We start from the raw sequence: 20,562 nt of genomic DNA on the forward strand, positions 1-20,562 counted from the left end.
AATAACCATTCTCACTGCCACCAACTGAGAAGGTTATTTCCCTTTGACCATTAATATGTGCCTCTATAAGTCCTTGTAGAATCTTAATCCACCAATAACTCCCTAACCGTGTGTTTGACTGGTCCCAATTTTTGTAAGGACCGTCTCAGGAATGTATAGAACCTGTTCACCAAGTTTGGTGACGATCGGTCCGTTCATTCTTGAGATCTATATGCGAACACAAACAAACAAACACATGTGCCTCTATAAGTCCTTGTAGAATCTTAATCCACCAATAACTCCCTAACCGTGTGTTTGACTGGTCCCAATTTTTGTAAGGACCGTCTCAGGAATGTATAGAACCTGTTCACCAAGTTTGGTGACGATCGATCCGTTCATTCTTGAGATCTATATGCGAACACAAACACACAAACACATCGACCGAAACCTATACACACCCCTATACCGGGGGTGTAAAAATACTTCGCGAAGTCAACTTCAATTAAGGAAGGCCTGAAGGTAGAGGAGTAGAATGCTTCAATCGACCAGGTCTTTAGTTCAATTAAGGAAGGCCTAAAGGTAGAGGAGTAGAATGCTTCAATCGACCGGCTCTTTAGTTCAATTAAGGAAGGCCTAAAGGTAGAGGAGTAGAATGCTTCAATCGACCGGCTCTTTAGTAAATACTCATGCGTTACACACACACACAAAAAGGAGCTGGAGAATAAAAGTAAGGGAAGAAGAAAAATAATAAAAGGAGACCGACAAATTATGGGTTAGCATAATTATGCTGCTTAACTGCCTTTGCAGTCAGATTTAAAGGCAATGCATTCGGTCCAGGCAGATGTATAATTGACTCGCTATTATATGGGAGGGAACTATGTAATTTTCTGCCACCACATTCTGCAAATCAATACTCGGAGATTGATAGTCTTGCAAGTGGTGAGGCATTATGCAATATATTTTTCTTTTCGTTCTTTTTTCTCTTTCTTCTGTTCTCTCTCTCTCTCTTTTCTCTCTCTCTCTCTCTCTCTCTCTCTCTCTCTCTCTCTCTCTCTCTCTCTCTCTCTCTCTCTCTCTCTCTATTTCGTTCTTTCTGTTGTTGGGGGGGGGGGGGTGCATGTGGCGGGGGTGTTTAATAGATAGCAGGAGGAAAAAGGAGGGTGATTCATGTGTGTGTGTGTGTGTGTATGCAAACGGTCATTGGCCCATTTTACTTTACCGGAGCATATTTTATTATTATATACTTACTAAAGTTGAAAGTATTCTGAGAAGAGAGAGAGAGAGAGAGAGAGAGAGAGAGAGAGAGAGAGAGAGAGAGAGAGAGAGAGAGAGAGAGAGAGAGAGAGAGAGCTAGCTCTAGGGTTCCATAAAAACAGCAGCGTAGCTACTAAGCCAAGGCCATTAATTCATCCAAGAGTGACAGAAAAGGAGACAGGGGAGAAGGAAAGCCAGACTATTTCACCAGAGAATTGGACGGAAACACTAAAATAATCCCAAGACAAATAGCGACACATAGACAGGGGGTGAAAAAGAGTTATTGCCGTGGAAATGGAAACCCGGAGAAATAAAAAATGCAAATTTCCCTCGGAACCACACAGAAAGGGGTGACAACTATCCCAAGCTCCTGTTCCAAACCAGATTCTTTAGAGAATCGAGAGAGGCGTTGGGTTGACAGGTATAGTGTAGTGTTCGATAGATCAATCAGTGCCCTTGTCTGGAAGGAATCGGGTTGATTTAATTGAAACGTTTCGAGACGGGTGCAGATCGTAGGCAGACATTTGCGAGAATGCGGTTGGGGAGAGTGCACTCCCTTCCGCCATCACTCACCATAAGGTTGAAACAAAGGGCTTTGGTGTGAAGGGAGAGAATGACTTTAATTGCCTCCCCTGCTGAAATACTTTATCTCGGTGCGGTGCAGTGCGCTAGCCACTATGTTTGAATGTCTGTCTGTCTGTCGCACGCACACAAATTAATACTCTCTCTCTCCCTCTCCCCTCTCTCTCTCTCTCTCTCTCTCTCTCTCTCTCTCTCTCTCTCTCTCTCTCTCTCTCTCTCTCTCTCTCTCTCGTAAGTATTATTAACAGTACAACAGATGCAGGTGTGTAACGGTCAAGCCTTTACACCTGAGTACTCACAACGCAAGGATTGAGAATTTTCATTTCGTGTGTTTGTGTACAGTTCGAAAGGTTTTCTACTTCGATCTCCCCTTAAACCTCGCATATTTCATTTTGGCAAAGAGGCTAAAAGCCTCTACGCAACCAAACGCCACTCGAAGTCTTAAAATCTCAAAGTCCAAAAGGCTCTCGTGGCATGATTATTGGGAGAAGGGAGGAGCTGTGAATGCCGGATTTGTCCATCACATTTTGTGTCTATGCAAACCTTCGCCAGTCTGTATCATGTCTGTAACAGTGTGATTTCGCTCCTGTGTCTCATAGTTCCTCTATAAGGTTTTTCGTTCTTTATGCTTATGTCGTAAATTAAAGTGTTCTTTCTGGATACAATTACATAATTCCTGAATGGATTGACGGATAGTTTTGTGGATATACCTGTGCGAACGGGGATGTGAGTACGTGCTTTGCTTGAATATGTGTGTGTGTGTGTGTGTGTGTGTGTGTGTTTGTTTGTGTGTGCGTGTGTGCGTGCGTGCGCGCGTGCGTGAGTGTGTGTCATGTGTTAGTCCAAGGGTACCTCAGCCTGCTCAGTGGTCCTGGGGTCTGCCCCTGTAGTGTAGCGGAGCGAATAACACCATTTCACTCATCAATTTTCAACCCACCAATATCGACCGATCCAGCTGATCACACCTGAGTTCCGGCCTGTCGCCAGAAGGAACAAGCACAGCGTAATGGAAGATAAACAGCCCTGTGAACAGCTCACACGCCAGTCTATCAGTGTTGGCCCTTCGCCTCTACAGGTATAACACCTTCACCAAACACGAGCCTAGGAATGATTGGTACAATCAGAAGTACATTAGTTAAGATCATTCACCTGTGCTACAATCGATTGCTATAGGTACCCACTTTCTCCGTCTTGTAAGTCATCTTGGACGGGCGCAATGGCATGGTGGTGACGTCGGCCTCCTAATCGGGAGGTCTTGAGTTCGAATCCTGGTCGCTGCCGCCTGATGGGTTAAGAGTGGAGATTTTTCCGATCTCCCAGGTCAACTTATGTGCAGACCTGCTAGTGACTAAACCCCCTTCGTGTGTACACGCAAGCACAAGACCAAGTGCGCACGGAAAAGATCATGTAATCCATGTCAGAGTTCGGTGGGTTATAAAATCACGAAAATACCCAGCATGCCTCCCCCGAAATTGGCGTATGCTGCCCGAATGGCGGGGTAAAAACGGTCAAACACGTAAAAATCCACTCGTGCTAAAAACATGAGTGAAATTGGGAGTCTAAGCCCATGAACGAAGAAGAAGAAGATCATGGATCTGACCAGACTCCTACATGGCTTATGAACATTCTTCCTCTTTGACACATACCAGAAATCAGCCGCCTTGGTACTTCTTGTGAAAAGTGGGAATTTCTTGGTGAATTAATTTTGTAGATTGACACAGGACAGTTACACAAATGTCAAACGCTGTGTTCTGGTATTCTTGGCAGATTTTAATTTTTCAATTCGTTGTATTTTTCTTTCGTTTTCGTCCTACTTTTTCGGCCACAAGAGCGGGTCCAACATGCTCGCTTTGGCCAGGCAACCGATATATTTTACCTACACTCGAATGGGTTTCGTTTAAATGGATGATTGCTAGAAATGGAGATTAAAAAAAATACATCGATGAACAAATTAGGAACTCTAGCGCAGAAGAGATTGCCGACAGCAACCATTCCCCTATTCATATTGATTCAATAAATTGGGATAGTTACGGAGCATTTACGAGGTCATGACTGCAGGTGTGTCTCAATCATAGCACAGCAAATGTCCCTTTGACTTCTAAATGTTAATTTCTTCAGAAAAGTTCTTTGAAATTGCTTCTTCACGACTACATATTTAAGCCCGAAAGAGTATGGAGGAGGGTTGCTGCGATTTGCAAAAATGCAAAGAGGCGTGGACTGAAATAATTGATCATTAAGAGTTTGTCAGTGTCAGTAGTTGTCTTTTGTGTGAACATCACTTTATACCAGCACTGTAATTCGATTTTCCAGAGAGAACTTTCGCAGCAATTAGCAGAATGCCCTAAGGGTTTAGGGGATCACCTAAACCGTCAGGTCATTCTGCCAATTGCTGCGAAAGTTCTCTCTCTCTCTCTCTCTCTCTCTCTCTCTCTCTCTCTCTCTCTCTCTCTCTCTCTCTCTCTCTCTCTCTCTCTCTCTCTCTCTCTCTCATTTACAGCTTTGTTGCGTCAGTGCAATCTACTCTGTAATTCTTAACTCATGTCAAATGAACTTACATTTTTCATTTAAGCAATGTATTGTATGTAAATTGATGATAATGTTCTTACTTTCATTTTATTATAATCATGTAGCAGTAGTTTTTTTTTACTTGCTTATTCTTTAGCAATTTTAGACTAGTCCCTCTTTAGGGCGAGGGCCAGATGTAAAAAAGCAGATCACTGCTTGCTCAATTACCCTCGTTAAATAAAGAATTGTTCTTGTTCTTGTTCTCTCTCTCTCTCTCTCTCTCTCTCTCTCTCTCTCTCTCTCTCTCTCTCTCTCTCTCTCTCTCTCTCTCTCTCTCTCTCTCTCTCTCTCTCTCTCTCTCGTGTGTGTGTCTGCTTGGGAGAGAGAGAAAGAACGAGAGTTTTTGATCGTGGGAAAGAAAAGGGAATGTGTGTGTGTGTGTGTATGTGTGTGTGGTTGAGAGGATGTTGGTTGTAAGGTTGCGAGGAAATACATCGGTCTATCTGTCTGTCTGTGCCTGCGAAATGTCAGTGTGAAACAACTGAATTATGAGGCGTCCTGTGGAGCCTCTCTTCAGACTGCTTGTCACACATCGAAGAGGTTGCAAAGACAGTAACACGCCAAAAATGGATGTGTTTGTGTGTGTGTGCTTGTGCGCGCGCCCATGTGTGTGTTGGAGTTGATGTGGTAGGGTGTGGGGGAGCAAATTGCCGCAAAAAGTGTGTTTGTTGGTATGTGTAATTGTGTCTGTGTGTCTGCGAATGTCAGTACCTGTATCTTTGTGTGCAGTTAGCTGGATGCAGACAATATCTGTGTGATGGGGCAATACGTCAGCGCACGTGTGTTTGAGAGAGAGAGAGAGAGAGAGAGAGAGAGAGAGAGAGAGAGAGAGAGAGAGAGAGAGAGAGAGAGAGAGAGAGAGAAAGAGAAAGAGAGAGAACTTGAACTTTTGAACTTTATTTATTTTTCGAGGGTAACAGAATAAGCAATGTATACATGCTTTTTTTCATCCGGCCCTCGCCCATTGAGGGTAACTCGATTAATAACAAGAAGAAATAGAAGTTAAGTTAATTACAATACAATTTTTATAATTAACATGTCAAAAAATTAAAAAGACATTTCAAAATGCATTATGAATATCAAGCAATGATGTAATATTATCACAGAATTATTTACTTGTTTCCAAGAGAAACAGCATGTAGAGTTCCTTGAAGGAAGTTTCACGGAATTGCATTTTAATTAAATCAGGAATGGAATTCCACAATAGGGCGCCAGAATAAGAAAGACTTGATTTGTAAAGGTCAATTCTAGGGGTTGGGGTGATTAATTTCTTTAGTTTTCTTGAGTTATTCAGGCAATGAATGTACGTAGGTGCATTCCCTGACATAATTCTATGCATCATTGCACCTATCTTAATTTGATAGGAAGAATCTAATCAGACGTAGAGAGAGATGCATTTTTTAAAAGAATTAATTTAACAGCTCGTCTATGTAAAGAGCACAAGTGAGAGAGAGAGAGAGAGAGTGTGTGTGTGTGTGTGTGTGTGTGTGTGTGTGTGTGTGTGTGTGTGTGTGTGTGTGTGTGTGTGTGTGTGTGTGTGTGTGTGTGTGTGTGTGTGTGTGTGTGAGAGAGAGAGAGAGAGACAGAGAGAGAGACAGAGAGAGAGAGAGAGAGAGAGAGAGAGAGAGAGAGAGAGAGAGAGAGAGAGAGAGAGAGAGAGCTCCATTAACACAGAAAGTGCTTTGGGGCCTGTCTGCGATGAAGAGCGTGACAAATATCATTATCTGACAGACAGATCGGTGCGCATAGGGCCCACATACCCGCCTAGCAGTCTTGGTCAGCATCGAAATACGTGCCTCCTGTTTGACTGACACGGGCTCCGTATCAGAAAACTATTTGTTTAGGGTAAATAAAATTGTCCCAAATTAATTCGTTCCGTAAACACTCCGCCACGCACTTATGTCCCTTGAACACGAAAACAAAGTTTTCGAAATAACTCGAATATTAAAAGAGCATGAACGGTCGCTTGTTGACGTCAATGATTGTTTTTCTCTCAGGTGCCAGGAGATTGGTTCCGCAGTACTCCCTCTCTTGCTCTTTTGTTGTACACGTCGTATGCATTTACAGCGCTTACGTCCCTTTGTTTCTTTGGTCGAATTTCGAAGTCAAAATGATCACTTTTACCGCCATTTTGCCTCAGTTTCAACCCAAAGACATGGTTCCCTTCGCCACGTCCTGCAAAGTGTGGTACCTTGCAACAGCTTCCTTGAATTTGGGACACTATTCTTGAATATTACCCTATACCTTGTTCAGATCTGCATTTGTTTGCATGTACATGTATGGAACATAGAATCTCCGTAGGCTTGTTGCTGTTTTCATATTTATAAATGTATGTACATTTCATGTATTTAAGTAAAATAATGGAGAGAGAGAAAAAAAGTGTTGAAACCAACATTTTAATACAGGCTCCTGTGGTTGACTTCGAGACCTCAGTGGAGTGTTGGTGACCCACAAAACACCTACGTCCAGGGATTCGTGGTAGAGATTCAGGTAATCAGGCTTATGCTGCGCCGCAGAAAAGGGGGCAGTAGAAGTGTGATTGTTCCCAATCCCCGGGCCCCCGGACAGCCGAGAGGGCGAGAAGTAGGTACTTACTTACTTGCTTCTTTAGCAGAGGGGCGTTTCTTGAAAACTAGAGGACCTTGCCACTAATTACTTAGCGAAGCAAAAAGCAAAAATTGCGGGGATAGTGCGACTAAAAGCGAACCACTAACGTAAAAAGTGCTAAAAGCGAGTCCGTAAGGGCTGAAACGAGACACTTGCTACTTTAGCAGACGCAATTGAGGGGCGTTTCTTGAAGACAAACAAGTCGCGTAAGGCGAAAATACAATATTTAGTCAAGTAGCTGTCGAACTCACAGAATGAAACTGAACGCAACGCAACGCAGCAAGACCGTATACTCGTAGCATCGTCACTCCACCGCCCGTGGCAAAGGCAGTGCCCGTGGAATTGACAAGAAGAGCGGGGTATTCGTTGCGCTGAGAAGGATAGCACGCTTTTCTGTACCTCTCTTCGTTTTAACTTTCTGAGCGTGTTTTTAATCCAAACATATCATATCTATATATTTTTGGAATCAGGAACCGACAAGGAATAAGATGAAAGTGTTTTTAAATTGATTTCGAAAAAATAATTTTGATAATAACTTTTATATATTTAATTTTCAGAGCTTGTTTTTAATCCGAATATAACATATTTATATGTTTTTGGAATCAGCAAATGATGGAGAATAAGATAAACGTAAATTTGGATCGTTTTATAAATTTTTATTTTTTTTTACAATTTTCCGATTTTTAATGACCAAAGTCATTAATTAATTTTTAAGCCACCAAGCTGAAATGCAATACCGAAGTCCGGGCTTCGTCGAAGATTACTTGACCAAAATTTCAACCAATTTGGTTGAAAAATGAGGGCGTGACAGTGCCGCCTCAACTTTCACGAAAAGCCGGATATGACGTCATCAAAGACATTTATCAAAAAAATGAAAAAAACGTTCGGGGATTTCATACCCAGGAACTCTCATGTCAAATTTCATAAAGATCGGTCCAGTAGTTTAGTCTGAATCGCTCTACACACACACACAGACACACACACACACGCACACACGCACACACGCACATACACCACGACCCTCGTTTCGATTCCCCCTCGATGTTAAAATATTTAGTCAAAACTTGACTAAATATAACAAGTCGCGTAAGGCGAAAATACAATATTTAGTCAAGTAGCTGTCGAACTCACAGAATGAAACTGAACGCAATGCCATTTTTCAGCAAGACCGTATACTCGTAGCATCGTCAGTCCACCGCTCATGGCAAAGGCAGTGAAATTGACAAGAAGAGCGGGGTAGTAGTTGCGCTAAGAAGGATAGCACGCTTTTCTGTACCTCTCTTTGTTTTAACTTTCTGAGCGTGTTTTTAATCCAAACATATCATATCAATATGTTTTTGGAATCAGGAACCGACAAGGAATAAGATGAAAGTGTTTTTAAATTGATTTGGACAATTTAATTTTGATAATAATTTTTATATATTTAATTTTCAGAGCTTGTTTTTAATCCGAATATAACATATTTATATGGTTTTGGAATCAGCAAATGATGGAGAATAAGATAAACGTAAATTTGGATCGTTTTATAAATTTTTATTTTTTTTTACAATTTTCCGATTTTTAATGACCAAAGTCATTAATTAATTTTTAAGCCACCAAGCTGAAATGCAATACCGAAGTCCGGGCTTCGTCGAAGATTACTTGACCAAAATTTCAACCAATTTGGTTGAAAAATGAGGGCGTGACAGTGCCGCCTCAACTTTCACGAAAAGCCGGATATGACGTCATCAAAGACATTTATCAAAAAAATGAAAAAAACGTTCGGGGATTTCATACCCAGGAACTCTCATGTCAAATTTCATAAAGATCGGTCCAGTAGTTTAGTCTGAATCGCTCTACACACACACACAGACACACACACACACGCACACACGCACACACGCACACACGCACATACACCACGACCCTCGTTTCGATTCCCCCTCGATGTTAAAATATTTAGTCAAAACTTGACTAAATATAAAAAGAGAATCTCGCAAGTTTCTTAGCAAAAAAACACAAATTGCTCGATAGTGCGATTAAAGGCGAGCCAGGAACCTGAACAAAATGTAACATCCACATTTTTTGAGGCGACAATAAAGTTGTATTTTGTCTAACGTCTAATGGCGAGCCAGTAACATAAGAATTGCTTGGTTAAAAGTCAAATCTAATGAAACCCTGGAAGCGTCACTCTGTTATTGCAACGGTTATGGTAAAATTAAAGCTGTATGACATCTACCCTGTACCCCGCCCCGACCATCCCCTTTCTTGCCCCCAAACCCCGTTCTTGTGTGCGTGTGTTGGTTGTTGTTGTTGTGATAGTGGTGGTGGTGGCGGTGATGGTAGTTGTTGTTGTTGTTGTTGTTGTTGTTGTTGTTGTTGTTGTTGTTGTTGTTGTTGTTGTTGTTGTTGTTGTTGCTGTTGTTGTTTGTTTAAAAACCACTTTAAATCCATCCAAGACAAATGAAGCAATACATAATACAACAGACTGAGAGCCATCTTTGAAAGGACTGACGTCGTTTCCTACCGTTTCTGAAGCGTCTTCCGCCAACTTCCCAATGGCTTACTTTGAGCCAATGTCTTCGATACCTTAAAGAAACGCAGCTCAAGTCCGTGTTCATTTGCTGGACAACGCAGCATTCTGGTCCAGATAACGGCCAGGCGAGAGAAAAAACGAAGGGTCAGCAACAGAGACGAATAAATTTGGCAGCTCTCTGCACAATTGATCTCAGCGTGATTGTAGGGGAAGCAATCGAGTTCCGTCCCTTTGACCTTCCACGCACTGATAGCTGGCCTAATTTGAGGTGCGTTGCTAAGCACGGCTAGCCAATATCGAAGGAAAAGCGAGAGAGAGAGAGAGAGAGGGAGAGAGAGACAGAGACAGAGACAGAGAGAGAGAGAGAGAGAGAGAGAGAGAGAGAGAGAGAGAGAGAGAGCTGTTTAGTAAGGTTGCCCTTACTTAATTCAGCTAAAATTGGATCGCGTATACGTGAGAAATTTGCTCCAAATTGAGTGCCTTCGGGATTGTTCCGTCGCCCTATTTAACTCTTTATCTATTTTGATTTAGTAATGTATTGCCTATCTTCTTCTATCTGTTTGATCTGGTGTAGTTTTAAATGTTCAGCATCATCTTCTCCCTGATCCAAAATACGCTATCTGCTTCTTTACTCTCTCAGGCATACAGCAGCATCTCGTTCCTCTTCGCGGTGACGTCCATTGTAGGGTTCTGTCTGGAGACGCTACCTGATCATGGCTACGTATGTGTGTGCGTGTTTTAAATGTTCAGCATCATCTTCTCCTTGTTCCAAACTATGATGTTTTATGCGTTTTGTTAGTCTCACAGGCTTACGGCATCACCTCGTTCCTCTTGGTGGTGACGTCCATTGCCGGGTTCTGCCTGGAGACGCTACCTTGCCATGTCTACGTGTTTAGTGTCATCTTCTCCTTGTTCCTGTGGTGTAAAGTTTTATCTGTTTCTTTTTTTTTTTCACAGGCATACGGCATCATCTCGTTCCTCTTCGTGGTGACGTCCATTGCCGGGTTCTGTCTGGAGACCTTGCCCGACCTCCGCCCCGACGTGGCCTACAACGTGTCCGCCACCTGCCACGGCAAGGCGCAGATCATCGCCGTCGTCATGACCTCCAACGCCGCCCTCAACGTCCTCGACATCATTTGCACCGTCTTCTTCTCCCTGGAGCTCGTCATGAGGTTCACCTTCTCGCCCAGCAAGCGCAAGTTCCTGTTCTCGCCCATGAACATCATCGACCTCCTGGCCCTGGTGCCGCTCTACGTCACGGTCATCTTCCAGGCCTGGAACCTGCAGGCCTGCTACCTCAACGAGCAGTTCGTCATCGAGATCATGTTCATCCTGCGGATCTTCCGCATGTTCCGCATCTTCCACCTCGTCAAGCACTACCAGGCGCTGAAGGTGCTGGTCTACGCGCTCCGGGCCAGCCTGCAGGAGCTGTTGATGCTCTTCATCTTTTTACTGATCGCTATGCTGGTCTTCGCCACCATGATCTACTACGCCGAGCGGGAAGACGCCACCACGCCCGGGGAGATGTTCTCCACCATCCCCATGGGCTTCTGGTGGGCTATCATCACCATGACGACGGTGGGCTACGGTGACGTCAGTCCGGTGACGCCCATCGGCTACATCGTGGGCACGTGCTGCTGCGTTGTGGGCGTCCTCCTGGTGGCCTTGACCTTTCCCGTCATCTCCAACAACTTTACGCTCTTCTACACGCACGTGCGCTCACGCCCCGTCAAACAGGTGGCTCCTGTTCGCTCCCACAGCACGAGCTCCACGCTGAACGAACTGGGCAGCGAGGGAGGGGGAGGTGGCGGGTTGAAGCCAGGGGGGCGGAGCAGCGGGTCCATGCGGCGGAACGAAGAAGAAGAACACTTACTCCGCTCTCCCTTCAGCTCCCCCACGCACAGCGGCCCGCGCAAGGCTTCCTCGGGGTCGCCCCTCATGTCCGAGCCTTACATGAACGGGGGCGCCTTGACGCGCGTCCCTTCCCGTGCCAGTTCGGGCACGGGGCGAGCTCTGCCGGGCGCCAACAGACTGTACGCACCCGCCCTGGCCAAGTTCTCAGACTCCAACTCCATGACGGACATTATCCTCAGCCGTGGAGGGCGGGGTTCCCCCAGCACAGACAACGACAGCGGTCTACTGCAGCACATAATGCATCAGCAGGCCGAGCAGCCGCGAGGCGGCAGCGTCACCAGCAGAAAGACGCAGAGTGACGGCAGCGTCACCAGCAGAAAGACGCAGAGTGACGATGGCATGAGATATCAGGGTGAGACCAGGTTGTGACGTCATCGGAAAGATGTCATCGTGACGTCATAAGACTGAAGCGCGATACAAACTCTGTGGGAGATGATAGTCTCAAAGTAGTGAAAACTGAAGTTTAGCCTTTTCCTAGACGTTTGCTTTTCTTCTTGTCAGGATTTGTATTTGGGTTTTTTTAGTACCGCAAAATTATGTGGTTACTTGTCTCAAACTTCCCAGCGACTAGATAGCTGACTTTTTTCTTAACGCTGACTTTTCTTAACTTTTCCCGTCTTAATTCATGCATTTCAACTTTTAACTGCTGGAAAACTTGTCAGAGGTGCTTCAGTTTACGGCTGGAAAACAATCACAGTTGGTTGAAGCAAAAAGTGCAATCTGCATGTAGGTGAGAGAAACTTGTAATTGGGTATGATTGCATGATCAGGTTAAAAGTCAGATCTTGAACTGAAAAAATATGGGCAAAATCAAACTGGGAAAATACTCGTGACAAATGGCAAAGGTCGTTGACGCGGCTGTGTGTAATATTGTACCGGTAATGCAACGCTGTTTTGTGTTATGCAAGACAAAAGTACTTCATACTCGTAACTTGACCCATCATGCTTGCGGACCCATTGGTCTAGTAGTACCACAACCATTCCCGTGTGTTGGTATTTAATCAATGACTCTGTGCGAGTGCAGAGATCACAGGTTGTAATATCTTCTTAGTCTTGTTAGTTCCGCACAACCGTTTCTCCATGTTAAATATAAGATGACGTGTTTATTCGATCATTCACTGGAACGCATGTCCTTCTGTCTACGTCATACTCACTTGTGTCATTGACGCAGCTGTTACCTCCAGACAGACTGGTTTCAGTGCAGTTTCACCTTCCCTCCCTCAGTCTTTCTGCTAAGGACATGTCAACGTCATTGTCACATACGTCATGAGGGGAAAATGTAATCCCTCAGATAGGTGCGTTTGTCTTTGTCTTAGACAAAATGGATTGGAATTTTTCCATTGATGTGCTTTCTTATCTGCTTGAAGTCGAATGAAAAGAAAACGAACAAAGGCTTTGGTGTCTACTTCAGGGGAGTGGACTTGAAAGAAAACGAACAAAGGATTGGAACAGGAAAAATCCGTTTAGCGTTGTCAACGGTAGAAGTATTTTGTTTCATGGAACGGACTTGCGTATTCGAGTTAAGTCAACGAAGACGCTTCAAAGGTAACGATTTGAGGTGAAGTTCACAAGCGTGTGTATGTAGCCTTAGTGTGCTGACAATTTGTTTCAAGCCAGCTGTGCAGGTGTGTTCACAGATAATTGTGCTGCTCTGTGACATAACATGCTCATTTAGTATAGTGCAGATTTCTATTGTGCGATACAAAGCAACTGCTCTACATTATGATTTTATTTTGTTACTTGGACATTTGAATTTTTCCTGCATTCCATCAATTCAATGTTTGTTTTTTTCAAACTGAAAAACATTCAATTTACAACTTTAAAATGTGCTTTGATAGACCGTAGATTATGCAGTTTCAGCATGATAACACGTACTTAGAATAATGTCAGTTGTACTAGGAAATACGTGTGTGGATCTTTACTACATGTCATTGTCACCCAGCTTTTGCGAATTAGGGGTAGATTTACAAATGACTCGACTCCTCCATGCTGTTGTGTAACTATGTTTAAGATATATCATAAGTTAAGCAGGATCATGCCTAGTTTGACAAGAATAGATTCTGCCAGCACGCTAGAAAAGGCCATGACAGTTATCATGGTTATGTCTTTTAGGGTGACTGATTTATGTGTAAATAAAACTGACTGCTGTCAAGTAATTTATCGGGAGGTTCAGGATACCGGGGCACAATCAGGCAATGGAGGAGAAATCAGCAATGAAAGATTAAAGGTATTCTTGAACTTTAGTGTGTTAAATACATAGCTCAGAATCCAGTGGCATTCTTTACTTATTTTTGATACAAGTCCCTGTAATCAAGCCAAAGAACATGTGTGTGACATTGATGAACGGATTGAGCTCCAAACTTAAGCATTATTAATTTAATTTGGTTGTTTGATCGACGAAAATGACGTGAGAATGGCTACGTTTTCAACCAAGGGACATCACTAAGGCAACGGGAGTTGGCTCCCCTGTCGCCGCTTGGGATAATTCCTTCTTTGACGCATGTAAACGAATATGCATTCCGAGCATTCGTACAGTTCACTCCGTGACTCCAACGGGATCTAAAATGACTTGTTATGCTTACAAATGCAGGTTCTGCAAATTTGGAGGCTTAAATGCCTCTGAATTCTGAGCTATGAATTTAACACACTAAAGTTCAAGATTACCCGATTAAATATACACTACTTGGTTTGATTTTGACAAAGTCTTTCGGACAGTTATGACATCAAAATGGCGAGAGAAGCCAGTTTGTGTTCTGATTTAACGACAACGAACGTTATGTTTGGATCTTTTATGGTGCGTTCTTTTTTTTGTTTATGTTTGTAAATCATTGACAGTACAAGTATAACTTTGAGATAACTTTGAGTGGAAGATGCTGAATACTGCGTCTTTTGGGTCTAGCTATTTATCAATGTTTATTTATCCATCTCCAAAAGTGTGTTCGTGTGTTTTGTTTTTTGTTACACATTGACATTGGGGATGAAGAAGCCGTTGACCTTTTTCATTTTTGTTTTAAATCTATTTAATTAATTATTATTATGAGTTTGGTTACATTCGCATTGCAGGTGAAAGAAACAAAGAATAAAGGACAATTTAGCTGTATTAAACGTTCTACCGTTGACTATCGTACAATCATGTTCAATTATGATGTGTCTCTCAAACCACCGTTGCTCGTGACGTCACAATGATGCCGTTGACCCCGTATCGTTGGAAGAGGTCGGACTGCTGGACGGTTGGTGGCCTCTGACCTTTAATCTTTGAATCTTTACATAAGTTTAAATAATTATCACGAGATTCGAGCATGACTTCAGTTTTACAACTGACAGCACTGCAAGTTTTTTTCTTCTCATTGCTAGTTTTTGTTATACGTTAAATACAAATTCGATTTCTCTAAATCTTCTCCTTTATCTTCTCTTCTTTCTGCATATCGTTTGTCACCTTAACAACGATATTTCCATACATGTGAAGAGTACTGTCGTAGTGAACGAGAGAAGCCGTTCAAAATAGCAAGTTACATACATGATCTGTATTCAGGACTCCATACTAAAGCAGGTTTGCTATGTGATTGATTACAGCATAGAGAGAAATATTCATGACCTACTGAATTTGATTCCACTGTTGAGATCTGATTTAATTAAAACTGATAGTTTACGCGTTGTGAATGTCAGCATGCGCATATGTATACATGTGTGTGTGTGAGTGCCTGGCCGTGCCATGGCCTAAATATCGGCACATCAGAGCGTTGGCGTCTTAAGAGAAAAGGATGGAGAAACATAATGAAGAGGGAAAGAGTCTGTGTAAAGGCTGTGTGTGTGTGTGGGTGGGTGGGTGTGTGCGTGCGTGTGTTCGTGCGTGCATGTGTGTGTGTATATCTGTCAGAGTGTCTGTATGTGCACATTGCATACCTGTGTCACATGATATTTTTTCTTCAGTTTTAAATTGCTGATTTAGTTGTAAAATAAACGGCATGAGATCTCTTTTTCATCAACATCCTGTAGATATAGGGTTTGAGGGAAAGAAATCGTAGAAACTTCACTGTTTTCGCGTATTTGACTTTGCCCCAAATTTCGCACAGTGCGGCTTGAGTTACACATAATAATTACTACCATGATTCATGCAGCCTATTCGTTTTGTTAGAGCATCTTTGTTAACATGCAATTTGCTGCATTATCTCTGCCGCGTGCGTGAGTAGTTTGCAATAAAGCAATTGATCATTCCGACTTGTTGATTTGAGAGAGTGTGTGTGTGCGTGCGTGCGTGCGTGCGTGTTGCCATGATGTTGTACCTGATTTTGTTATTCTAAACGTGTCATTTATAACAAAGCGTATTTGTATGACATCAAAGTTCTTAATTATGCTCTCTCTCTCTCTCTCTCTCTCTCTCTCTCTCTCTCTCTCTCTCTCTCTCTCTCTCTCTCTCTCTCTCTCTCTCACACACACACACACACACACACACATACACGCACACACGTACACACACACACACGCACACAAGCACACACAGAAAGAGAGAGGCCTGGCCCACAAAAGAAAGTCTGAACTGGGCATATTTCATTAATTTTTCTCTGTGTTTTAATGGTAGTGAAATGTTTGTGATATTTTCTGCAATTGTTTCAGCAGCATGGCAACATGATCTCACGCACAATAAGAAGACATAGGTCTGACCAGTGACACTGAAGGTCTGACACTTAAAAACAAGTCGCGTAAGGCGAAAATACAACATTTAGTCAAGTAGCTGTCGAACTCACAAAATAAAACTGAACGCAATGCAACGCAGCAAGACCGTATACTCGTAGCATCGTCAGTCCACCGCGCACGGCACAGGCAGTGAAATTGACAAGAAGAGCGGGGTAGTACTTGCGCTGAGAAGGATAGCACGCTTTTCTGTACCTCTGTTCGTTTTAACTTTCTGAGCGTGTTTTTTATCCAAACATATCATATCTATATGTTTTTGGAATCAGGAACCGACAAGGAATAAGATGAAAGTGTTTTTAAATTGAGTTCAAAAAATTAATTTTGATAATAATTTTTATATATTTAATTTTCAGAGCTTGTTTTTAATCCAAATATAACATATTTATATGTTTTTGGAATCAGCAAATGATGGAGAATAAGATGAACGTAAATTTGAATCGTTTTATTTAATTTTTATTTTTTACAATTTTCAGATTTTTAATGACCAAAGTCATCAATTAATTTTTAAGCCACCAAGCTGAAATGCAATACCGAAGTCCGGGCTTCTTCGAAGATTACTTGACCAAAATTTCAACCAATTTGGTTGAAAAATGAGAGCGTGACAGTGCCGCCTCAACTTTCACGAAAAGCCGGATATGACGTCATCAAAGACATTTATCAAAAAAAAGAAAAAAACGTTCGGGGATATCAATCCCAGGAACTCTCATGTAAAATTTCATAAAGATCGGTCCAGTAGTTTGGTCTGAATCGCTCTACACACACGCACGCACACACACACACACACACACACACACACACACACACACACACATACACCACGACCCTCGTTTCGATTCCCCCTCGATGTTAAAACATTTAGTCAAAACTTGACTAAATGTAAAAAGATGAAAAACGCCACAGAAACAACTATTCTGTTTAGAATTTATTGCAGGTATATCACTACATGTATTACATGTGTCACACTGAAATATACGCAACAATCTTTCTTTCGCCGCCAATATATACCTTTTTATTTTTGGTTCAATATTTTATGGATATATATTGTAGAACTCGCACATGTTACTTTGAAACAAAAAACACAAATCACTTGATTTCGATAGAGAAACTAACAATAAAAACAATTTGCGTATGCAATGTTACCTAATTTTGCTCAATGGCCATTTCTGCTAAGAATTAAACACAATATGTAAAAGGTGTAAAGTAATAATTTTAACAAAAAAATAATGTTGCTGTGTTTTTCTAAACAGCAAAAAACGAATAGTTCATTTGAACAAGGTCGTCGATATTGGCAGTAAAATATCATGAGTAATCGTCCAAGTCACACTAATTTGACACTCTATCAAGGGAGGTAATTCATGACTCGAAGAACCTCTAAAACGAGTCGTGGGATAGTCGCCCGTTCAAACAGTATTTGTCAATGGACAAACAAACCAAAATACACCATATTTGTTCTGTTTAGACTTTCGCGTTAGGTTCTTTGTTAATATGAAAATATGTTTCTGGGATCCTTTGCTAAACAACTCGTCAACATTGGTGTTGAATTCAAGTGACTGTATTGCATTCTCCAACAAACTCTCTCAGGCACTAACACACACACACACACACACACACACACACACGCGCACGCACCCACACACACACACACACACACACACACACACACACACATTTTTTCAACTCTAGAGTGTCTTGTTTACACTTCTAATGCTATACAAACATTATTGAACTTTTTCAAAGGTGACAAAATACATTTTTCGTCAGGAAATTGATTGGCTGCTCAAATAATCACTCCTTTTCACACGCAAGAATTTGATCGGCGAAGTGATCTTTTTACATTTAGTCAAGTTCTTTTCTTTCTTTCTCGGCAAGCATGTTAGGCCACAATCCGGAATGTTCTCGTATATTTTCACACGCACACGATTGTACAGATAATGTTATATTATACATGAATACAAAGACATGTTTAAATGTGTAACCGACTAAAACAAAAAAACGTTTTACAACAACAACAACAACAACAACAACAACAACAACAACAACAACAGGAGAAAGACAGAAGAAGAAAAAGTAACTTGATTATTAAAACAAAACAAAAAGCAAGAAAAAAAACCTAAGTCTCTTCAACGGCTTTCACAAGATCGACATAACGACTTTGCGGTCGTATTACATGAGTACAGTACGAATTATTTTGTTCAAATAGTTTGGAAAATAGGGAAGAATCCCAGCTTACTGGTCAAATTGCTGGTCAAATTTTCTTATGCATTGCTTGCTTGATGATACAGATACAAACATCATCCTGCAACTTTTCAAAAGTATGTAACATGATTCCACACGGTTACAGCATAATCAAGTAGTCTAGTTACAGCCATTATCCCGGAAGTTGTACAAAAGCATGTAACATAGACCAATTCAGACAAAGCATTAACATTTTGCCACACGGTTGCAGCATAGTCAAGTACGTATCCAGATACAGCCATTATCCTGGGGAAGTTTTACATGATCCAGTTCGGACAAAGCATGTAACATTATGCCACACGGCTACAGCAGTCAAGTATTCCAGATACAGCCATTATCCTGGATTTTTTAATTTTATTTACAATCAGATGACAGACGGCAGAACTTGTAGCACGTGCAACACGATCGCAGCAACACGATACCGTCAGGGCAACATCCAGGTTTATTACCAATTCAGTGCCCCATATGGCTTTTTGACCAATCAGGACGGATTCTAGGTGACCCTCTAAATGTTATAACGTTCAGGCAGGGACCCTTTTTGTTTATCACGCTAAAAATTCACAAGACAAAGTACAAATGTAATTCAACAATATCAGCGTGATTTATTCTAAAGAATGACACTTCAAATGCTGTCAGATAATACTCTCTTTATCTAAAAAATACCGAAAAGCGAGTTTTGTCGGTGGGTTGCGTTACGGAACAGCAAGGCACCGCCCATCCTCTAAGTGTGCAATGCCGACCGCTCACTTGAAATCTAAATGATCAAAGTTCGCAAAAATCAAGTGAAATTGCGTCACTCGCTTTACATCAAATGTATCTTTACGTCATTTCCTATCCGTCTGGAGTCGGTTCTAAATCTGTCGCTCTCTGTTCAACGAGAAAAAGCGAAGAAACCGAAACGCATGTTCAACATGGTTTATATTGTGAGATTGTTGTGTGTCAAAGGCATTTGACCTGTGAATATTCATCACGTCAGGTGTGTTACTCTGATTGGCTGACTCAGGTCACGAGCATTCTTTGACTGACAGGCATAATCAGGTAGAATCCCTCAAGTTCCCATTGCGGCTGTTCTGTCTAATTCGCGGGGTCGCTTCGAAATTTCTTTTGGTCGAATTAAACGGTAATAAAACCGTTATTTCTAATATGCTGACTGTTATCAAATGATAACAGACATGTCTCACAAACGATATCAGCATTCGCCTAAAAGGCTCATGCTTGATATCTTTTTTCTCGACATGTCTTGTTATCATTTGCTAACAGTCAGCATATTAGAAATAACTCATAATGTCATGCACCGTGATGGCAGAGCTGCGTAGGGCGAAAGCTCTGGAATTATCAGCAGTAGTAAGTATCATGAATCCAGCTCAGAATCACAAGACAAAGGTCAATCAGCACGGCACAGGTTCTCGGCTATGTCCAGATATGACATGGCAAATGATTGTTGAGCTGCGTAGGTAGAAAACTGGAATTTACAACAGAAATACCGTGAATCCAGCTCATAATGACAAGATACAAGGCAGCACAGTGTCTTTCGGGATGTTTCTGTAAGGTAAATGTTCCCCGATTTCTGTACTAGAGAGCACTTAAGCAGCGCAAAAACTCGCCGTATTCATGCCATAACGGGGAATAAAGCATCTCGTTCTAGTGATCACATATGCCGAAAGTAACCCTTGGGTATTTCCGGAGTCGCAAAATACAAGTTCCTATGCATTATTCAAATGTATGGATGATCGTAGAGCAGTGAAAGGTCCTCTTCTTATGAAATGACAACAAAAAAACAAGTATCCATGCACTTTCGAATTGGATGGCCATATCAGAATGGATGACCTTTCTTCTGCGATCACAAGTCAGGATTTCAATCTCTTGCCTCGATGGTCCCATCATTTGAAAATGTGTGAGCATGTCAGCGCGATCACTGGCAAGCCGTCTCCCTGGTAACCTTGGATAATGTTCCAGATGCAGAATCTTGTATTACGACAGTCACGTGACAGTGTCTCTGGCGTTGGGCTTGGATGAAGAAATCGGTGAAGGACACACACACACACACACACACACACACACACACACACACACACACACACACACACTCACTGCCAACCTCCACCCCCTCCTAACCCGCCCCCGTTCAAAAGTTCACATCACTGAAGAGACGATGTGATGCTCCAATTACAATACAGACAAAAAGAAGCACCCCATCAATCCAGAAACGTACGTCCAAAG

General features: G+C 42.1%; 2 protein-coding genes across 2 annotated transcripts in view; one reads left to right on the plus strand and one right to left on the minus strand.

The window, feature by feature from the left end:
* The window catches only part of LOC138967741 (potassium voltage-gated channel protein Shaw-like), a 37,962-nt gene extending 22,335 nt beyond the window's left edge, over positions 1-15,627 (plus strand). The window contains exon 2 of the mRNA XM_070340396.1: positions 10,460-15,627. Coding sequence (XP_070196497.1) covers positions 10,460-11,785 — 1,326 coding nt within the window. The 3' untranslated portion in view covers positions 11,786-15,627. The remainder of the gene's footprint in view (positions 1-10,459) is intronic.
* A 1,389-nt stretch (positions 15,628-17,016) lies between these two features.
* LOC138966924 (uncharacterized) overlaps positions 17,017-20,562 on the minus strand; it is a 30,439-nt gene continuing 26,893 nt past the window's right edge. Inside the window, exon 3 of the mRNA XM_070339324.1 lies at positions 17,017-20,562. This exon is cut by the window's right edge and continues 307 nt beyond it. The gene's annotated coding sequence lies outside the window, so the exon portion shown is untranslated.

The sequence above is a fragment of the Littorina saxatilis genome, linkage group LG5, assembly GCF_037325665.1.
Source record: "Littorina saxatilis isolate snail1 linkage group LG5, US_GU_Lsax_2.0, whole genome shotgun sequence".
Classification (NCBI taxonomy): domain Eukaryota; kingdom Metazoa; phylum Mollusca; class Gastropoda; order Littorinimorpha; family Littorinidae; genus Littorina; species Littorina saxatilis.